Source organism: Cibotium barometz, chromosome 14 (assembly GCF_041138505.1).
Source record: "Cibotium barometz isolate CiBa-2024 chromosome 14, ASM4113850v1, whole genome shotgun sequence".
Lineage (NCBI taxonomy): Eukaryota > Viridiplantae > Streptophyta > Polypodiopsida > Cyatheales > Cibotiaceae > Cibotium > Cibotium barometz.
This window is the reverse complement of record NC_141059.1, coordinates 27155508-27164190: the sequence shown is the minus strand read 5'-3', so window position 1 is coordinate 27164190 and position 8683 is coordinate 27155508. Positions and strand designations below refer to the sequence as shown.

The 8683-nt window shown below is 40.2% G+C and overlaps 1 protein-coding gene across 2 annotated transcripts; it reads left to right on the top strand.

The window, feature by feature from the left end:
• The first annotated feature begins 4885 nt into the window (after positions 1–4885).
• On the top strand, positions 4886–6653 carry LOC147631873 (uncharacterized). Of its 2 annotated transcripts, none has more exons than XM_086807899.1 (4): positions 4886–5120; positions 5216–5352; positions 5788–5879; positions 5964–6653. In XM_086807899.1, exons 1-4 carry the CDS (start codon positions 5069–5071, stop codon positions 6055–6057), a joined length of 375 nt encoding a protein of 124 aa, XP_086664025.1. In that variant the 5' UTR covers positions 4886–5068; the 3' UTR covers positions 6058–6653. The 2 variants fall into 2 exon arrangements, with proteins under 2 accessions (XP_086664025.1, XP_086664026.1); XM_086807900.1 differs by having other exon boundaries at positions 4887–5120; positions 5219–5352.
• The last annotated feature ends 2030 nt before the right edge of the window (positions 6654–8683 follow it).

Sequence of the window (8683 nt, the reverse complement as noted above, 5' to 3'; positions counted from 1 at the left end):
AAACTGCACACTGGATATCTAGGCATGAGGCTGTTGCCAAATAGATAAGACAACCAACCGTTGCACAATAGGTATGTACATCAAAAGGATTTGCACCATTATGAAGTGTAAGGTGTAAGCCTGGCTCCATAGGAGTAGCTATAAGCTTACATGTCTCCATGCCAAAACGTTGAAGAATCTTACGTGCATAAGATCCTTGCGACATAAAAATGCCATCAACAAATTGCTTAAATTGCGTACCCAAGTTGTCTCCAAAAGATCCATGTCAGACATGTCAAAATTAGCGTGGAGTCTGTCTTTAAACTCGTATATAGCATCCACATTATCACCAATCAATAGCAAATCATTAGTATAAAGAGAGATGATGAGAATAACATCCCGTGAATGACGCACATGAAGCGTGGTCTCAATGGAAGACTGCACAAAACCCTGCGAAATCAGCCATCCTCAAACCAATCCTCAAACCAAGCATGAGGAGCTTGTTTGAGACCATAAAGTGCCTTCTTCAAAACGACAAACCATGTGCTCACATGGAGTGTGGTCTCAATGGGGGAAGACTGCACAAAACCCTGCAAAATCAGCCATGCATGAATCTTCTCAAACCAAGCATGAGGAGCTTGTTTGAGACCATAAAGTGCCTTCTTCAAAATGACAAACCATGTGCTCCTTACCTGGCACCTCAAAACCTGTAGGCTGTGTAACATAAATTTCCTCTTGCAAATCACCATTGAGGAAAGCAGTCTTTATATCCAAATGATGCATTTCCTAACAATTGTGAGCAGCCAATAATACATCGAATGGCAGCATGCCTACTAGTGGGCGCAAAGGTCTCCTCATAGTCTATGCCTTTTTTTTATGCATAGCCCTTTGCAACAAGACGAGCCTTGTACCTGTCAACCAACCCATCAAGCTTTCTTTTGACTTTAAAAACCCACTTAGTGCCAATGGGCTTCTTGCCTGCTGGCAAGTCAACAAGATCCCACGTATGATTCTTATATATAGAATCAAGCTCAAGTTGCATGGCATCTCTCCAATGCTCACTTTCCAAAGCATGTGATACATCATTAGGCTCACAAAGATCCTCAAACTGACATGCATATGCACTAAAGTTTACATCACGAGCAAATCTAGTCCTAGCACGAGTTCTCCTCTCCATAGGAGCATCAAGTTTGGCGTCAGCCAAAGTTTGCTGAACCCACTTAGGTAGTCTACGTGCCTCATGAATCTCTTGTTGCTCATCACATGAATAGCATCTTGCATATCCTGAGTAGACGGTACCTGCTGAGACATAGTCAAATCATCTTGCATATCCTGAGTAGACGGTACCTGTTGAGACATAGTCAAATCACCTTGCCTTGCCTTGCCTGCCATAGGCAACAAGCCCTCAAATACATTACTATCCAAAGTATGCTTATGCACATCAAAATCAACAAGAGGATAGTGAGCATCCTCAATGAAAATAGCATCTCTGCTCTCAATGAAAATAGCATCTCTGCTCTCAATGATTTTATGTGTCAAAGGATTAAAGAAACGATACCCTTTGCTACCATATGCATAACCAACAAAAATGCATTTGATTGCCTTATCATCATCAAGCTTTGTACCAAGCTGCATAGGCATACATAGGCGCAAGAGAATCCAAGACTCTCAAATAGTCCACATTAGGCTTATAACCATAATACACCTCAAAAGGTGTCACAACCTTTAATGCCTTTGTTGGGCAACGATGTAAAACATGAGTGGCACAAGCTATTGCTTCCATATCCAAAACTAATGCAGAAGGTGCTTACCTTTTAACATACATCTGGCCATTTCCATCAAAGAATGATTTTTGCGCTCTGCAACACCATTCTGATGTGGTGTATATGGCAATGTAACCTAATGCTTTATGCCTTTGGAGTAACATTGTCACTTCGTAAGGTTTCAATCTTACAGCCACTTTCCAATTCCACACGCGCAACAAATGCTTTAAACATATCCAATACATCAGATTTTTGCTTCAAAGGATAGACCCAAGCAAAGTGTGTAAAATCATCAATGAAAGTACAAAAGTATCTAAAGCCCAAATATGACAATGTAGCCATTGGTCCACATACATCAGTGAGTCAATTGGAGCTTTACGAGAAGCTCGCACACTACCATCTTTAGGAAAAGCATAACGATGCATTTTTCCCAAAATACAGGCTTCACATACACATGACTTTGGAAGAGATATCGTAGGCACACTAAGCACCATGTCATGTTTTTGCAAATGCTGCAAACCATGAAAACCACAATGACCAAAACGCTCATGCCACAATTGCGTAACCAAATCCACATGAGAAGAACTAGATGCCACATTTTCATCAGCATTATGAGCAGCAATATCATAATGATCTAAAACATACAACCCCTTTTACATAGAACCTGTTTAGCATAAGCGTAGAACCACAATCTTTATGCTGCACAATGCATCTATCATCCTGAAAAGATACATCATAACCTCGATGCAAACATAGAGACTAATTAACAGGTTCTTTTTAATGCCTGGCACATAAAGTACACCAATCTTAACTTGCGTACCATCAACACATGTAAGCAAGATATCACCAATGCCTTTGACAACATAAGAAGCAATACTGGCACATGTAACCTGTTTGCCAGCTCGAGCATCCAATAATGACAGAAACAAATCTTTATGAGATGTGATATGGCATGAAGCACCACTATCAAAGTACCATAGTGCATGAGACACCGCACTAATACATGCATCATGTCCATCATAAGAGCAAACAAGGAATGACCATACATCCGGCTACATAAGAGATACCATATTCACATCCGGCTACATCCGGCTACATAAGAGATACCATATTCACATCCGGCTACATCCGGCTACATAAGAGATACCATATTCACATCCGGCTACATAAGAGATACCATATTCACATCATGTGATGTATGTGAAGAAGAATCCGTAGAGGACACTTGGTTTTTCCCGACTCTTTGGATTTTCCCTCTTTCTTCTCTTTTGCAAGCCTCTTTGGACATTCATTGATATAATGTCCAGATTTATGACAGTAAAATGACATTTCCCTTTCTTCTTCTTCTCAACTTCTTAGATAATGATGCATTCTCTCACTCTTGCTTGCATCACGCTGATCCCATCTTCTCTACTCTTGTGTCAATTGTGCAACAAGAGGCCCTGCAGGCAGCAACTACACCACCTCTCGGTGAAGTGGCTGGAGTGACATTCACTGGCCGCTCTTCCAAACCTGCCACATAATCCCATACATTTCTTGCAACAAGCACTTGCTTGACCAAGAATGACCACAAAGAGTAGTTGGTGCCATCCAACTTATCCTTAGGAATTACATTTAGTATCTCTAACACCCTTTTGAGCCATGTCAGGTCACAAACTGATACAGCAGATTGACTAACCCACAATACGAAATGCCTGCACAATTCAAAGCAACTTCTTCTACACCAAATTTGCCAAATCTAGGCTCTGCTCATATCCACAATATGTCATACATGTGCTTTTCACATATCATACATAACACCTGCAAGACTACACATAATAGGGTGAGGCACCAAAACCTATCTTCTGATCCGTTGAAAACCCCAGGACACCTAAAACACCTGGTTAGAATTCTCCCGGATGGCTGAGTGTGTATCTATAGCTCTCGGCACTAGAAACAGCCCGAAAAGTGCGCACGCACGTAGACGGGCGAAAACGCACTACAATCCGCTCTCTGATACCAATTGTTGAGGATCAAGGATGAGGAGGGAAGTGTACACAAAGTGGCAATATGCAGACAATGATAATTGTGCAGAGAATAGAAGAGCTTGAATTATCTGCAATGATAATACACACTAATATAAAGTGGCAGACCACTAGATGGGCGGGGGGAAAAAACCCGTAGGACAAAAAGTGCCCCCGCATAAGCTTATACACACTAACACTACATAGAGAGATACCTAATAGAGCAAACTATGTATTGGTGTCTCCCTTCAATGAAGCATACCTTGACTTAGGGATTCTTGAATGCAATAGAAGGTACATACATGGCTTCAAATGGAGACATACCAATACTCATGTGATAAGTGTTGTTATGGAAAACTTCAGCTAAGTGCGGCCATTTATCCCATGAAGCTTAGGTGTCATAACAATAGTGTGTCTAAAATAGATTTCAAGCCACTTGTTCACCCCCTCGGTTTGGCCATCCATTTGCAGATGATAGGCCGTACTTGGAGTGAGTGTAGTCCCCATGGAATCAAAAACACTCTTCCAAAAATGGCTCATGAACTTCACGTCCCTATCACTCACCACTTGCTTAGGCATTCCATGAACTTGACATCCCTCTATCATGCACCAACATGAGAGGGTAATGAAAGAAATGTCATCTATATATCTATTACATATTAACCATGGACAACCAAGGCATAAGGAGAGGAGAAATCCTGGATTTCTAAAAAATAAGATGAAAAAATCCCATCGATTTGACCCTTTTGTATTATGGCTTCCATTCGTATTGCGGCTTCCATTCTTGTGTTTTGCTTATTAATGTCTTTTACATACCGCAGCAATGCGCAAACTTAGTAGTGGCAACTAAACACGAGGGTTGCAATCTTTGCGGGACTTAACCCAACACCTTACGGCATGAGTTGACGACACCTGTGTGTCCGGGTTCCCAATGGCACTCGAGGTTGAGTACTAGTATATATATATATATATAAAGGTAAGGAAACCACACAAACCCGTATGTGGATCACTAACTTAGTTGTAATTGTGTTTCAAGAGTTTCCATAAATGGAATAATGGATCAACCCAATTTGTTTTAGACACGTAGCTTTGCGAGCATGCTTCACAGAATCGAATTTTTGACGGTCTTGCGACACGAGATAGTTTCCTTCCCATCATTCTCGCGGAGGCCTTACCTGTACACAGAGTTTTAACTTCAAAACACCATCAACAGCAGTTAATTAATCTTTGCTTTTAGAACTTAACCCATTTAGGCACGGAGTTTTTGATTTGATTCCTAAAACCCTTCGCTAATCTCTCTTTTTTTTCCCTCTTTTAACTAAAATGGGTTCCCTTATGGCAGGGTGGAACTCTCCTGTGCATAATTCTAACACAGGTAGTTTTTGGAGGAGTTATATTTTCATTACTCGTTTCTTGTTTGAGAAATTTGGTGTAAAAATATGCATCTTATTTGGGCTTCGCTTTTGGCAGCAGATCGATTTCGTCGGCAACGTTCGTTCACTAAGCATGAGATTGATTCTTTTTGGAAGTCTAAGCACGAGCAAGAAGATGAGCATTTCAAAGAAGCCATGGAGATTGCCAAGCAGCTCAAGTTGCAGAAGAACATGGTGTGCAAAGAGCAGCCTTACATAAATTTGGATCCAAATTCTTTCTCTTGTTTGCATTTACAACTGGATTTTGTTAATCTAATTGGCTCCATATATATGTAGTGTGTGTGTGTGTGTGTGTGTGTGTGTGTGTGTGTGTGTGTGTGTGTGTGTGTGTGTGTGTGTGCGCTCTTAATCAAGGTGGCTAGTTATTTGGATCCAATTTGAGCAAATTGCCTAACTGCATTGATGATAACTCCATTGATTCTGATGCCTCCTTATTTTGAACATTAGAGTTATATGATCAAACCTCACCTTAGAGAGAAGCATTAATTAATTAATGCCATTCAAAAACAACATTTTGGGTGCATATTAAAGCCTTTTTTGAGTGAGATTTTTGCATTGAGATTAAGTGCTTTTACTGCACACCACCTTTGACTAGCCCATGTTTTGCAGGAGGGGAGCAACATACATGAGTTAACGGATCGAGAAATCCTACAACAGGAAGTGGAGAAAAGCTTGGAGAAAATGACCAATTCCAAAGACTGGTATGACAAATTGACACTTTTCTTCCATAACATTGAAGAAAATACATGTGAATGTAATCTCTCTTTTGCTGGGCCAAAATGCAGGTGGACTAAAAGCACTTGGGCATTCTTGAATGACCCTCGGATGCGGACGGTGGAAGTGCCCGCCGCAAGATGCAATAAGAGTGTGAAGTTGTGAATATTATAGTGTGGGATTGAGATAACTTGCAGTTTTGGGTGTCCATGTCATTTGCAAGTGAGGGTTTGTGTTTGATGTGTACACAAATCTCTTGATTTGGGTTTAGGTTTTGAGCTACACAATGTAGGTAAATCCTTAATGTATGTATTGTATATACACTAATGGGGTGACAAGGCATCCTTTACACACAGCAAAATGCTGTCATGAAAAAGTGGAGACCCTCTTGTCAAAAGTGGAGTTTTGTGTTGATTGGACCAATGATGGGGCCTCCTGTGGCTGCTCAAGATTCCCTATTGATGGGCACTAGGTGACATCTTCATCAACCCGCGCCGAGAGCACCTGTGTGTCGGTGGGCCCGCTAAGTTTTGATTTTAAGTGTTCTGGATTAGGGAAGAACTTGGCAGCAGACCTGTGTGTGCCTTTTAACAAGTACTCTCCACCCCAGGGCATGTTTATTTACCTTGAGTGGAGAGTGTACATAAGGTCTGGTTTTGTAAAGACATTGTTAGCTCAAAGTTTTTAAAGACCTAGCAGGGTGGCTTTTTGTGTTTTTTTTTTTTTGGCTCTTTAACTGAACTACTTTAAAGCCAGCTTGTTGATTCTTCAAAAATTGTAATTTATAATTTGTAGTTCTCTGTTTCTCCTCTGTGCTCTAGCCATGGCTACCTTAGAGTCTACCCTTAGTTCTAACATGTTCTCATGGGCTCCTCTATGTGCCCTCTCGCATCCGCGGCGCTGTCACTATGCAGACGATTCGAGCCTTCGATCCCTCCCAACTTTCTTGGCACTGCATCCTTGCTCGTGTGCCGGCCCGTGACCTGTTCTATTGGCTCAGCCACGCTAAAATTGCAGGTGAGCTAGCTCTCATCTTGGAATAATGGCATAATCACTAGCATCCGTTTCAACCACAAATGGCTTTGCTCGGATCCACACAGGGGCTGTAGTGTGTCCTAGTGTTTTAATTCTTTAAAACACTTGTGCAACTTCTTAGTCTATTCCATAGGCTTGTACTTATTCTATTCCATAAGCTTGTACTTAATGTACTTGCTTTTTGCCTTTCTCTTCCCGATCTCAACATTATCCCAAATAAATTTCTTAAATAAGTTAATAAATCCAAGAATGGATTTAAGTTGAGTTACGGTCTTTAAGATTTGGTGACACTTTTTTGACTTAATAGTCAATTTAGATATCATTTCCAATAATAATGTATCCAAGATATAGAAGCTACTATGTAAAGAAGCCACACTTATTTTCTTTGAAAATAAGAAATTTATCCTAATAATCGCTAAGACAATTCTCAGGCGGCATGCTCCTTCAGAGTCTTACTATAAACCAATACGTCATCTAAAATGACTTATCACAAACTTTGAGATAGGGACAAAACCTATCTTGAAAAGTAGCTAGTGCATTCGTGAGTTACAAAGGGCAACTCTATGAACTCAACGTTCATATCTAGTTCTAAAACGAGTCTTATAGACATCATCTTCGAATATATATCTTGATTTGATGGTATTACATTCACATTAATCTTTGAGTCGTCGCTCTCCACAATGTCTATCAATGAGATCATCCATCCTCAGTAAAGGATATATATTTTTTAAATTGTCTACTTATTAAGACCCTTGTAATCTACACAATTCTTTTGGTGTCTTCTTTCTTGTCCACTAAGGGGTTTCTTAAACGTTGGCCATCGTACACCAGGTATAATCTCAATCTTATATATGGTAGTTGCCTTCGAAACATGCCCTCACACATGATCTCATGAAAGATTCCATCTTCGTGAGCATACTCCCAAGGTCAACACCCTTCATCCCTACCAAACTCGAATCAACTTACTCGATTACATGAGCATACTCCTAAGGTCAACACCCCAGAATAAATGGAGAATATATGGATGCTCATTTCTTCCCTAGCCAAAGTGGAATCCACAACTTTAGTTGTGGCACCCTGAGGTTTCAGCCACTTTTTACTCTTTTTATTGTTCACTACTTTCCTACTCGAATATGAATTAACATCATGATTAAATAGTACATCGCATTCGTAAAATTCTTAGTGTGTTCAAAATGATATGCATGGTCAATATTCAAGTTATAGTCCATAATATCCTCAAAGTGAGGCAAGAAACCTTTTACCGACACAGGTTGCACCACACCAAGTTCACAATGTATTGATGGTTACTCGACACCACTGGACTACAAAGCTTTTAGACAAATCAACATATATTTAGGTTCTCATGACTTTACCCAACACTTGAGTTAGGTTATGAGGACCATCATATTCAAACGATAGTTTTCACAATTTGTATTGCCAAGATGGATTCAATGATAGAAATAAATGAAATTAAAGTTCGAGATTGTATTTAAGTGAACTTAGTTGGCTTGCCACCACTTCCATCGCTAGTATTATCAAGCATAAACAAAATGGTCTAGTTTATGATGTTTAAAACACTCCTCCTTTTAGCCTAGGTCTCAGGTTGCAAAGCAGAATTTGATGAAGGTCTTATTAAGAGACCACTTCTTTGATTGCTTAGGAGGAGAGATTTGCATGCTAGGTCTCTAGGCTACTCTTTTTATTCTTTTTTGGTCCACTTCTCTTTAGAAAAACCAACGGTGTCCTTCCAGGTGGC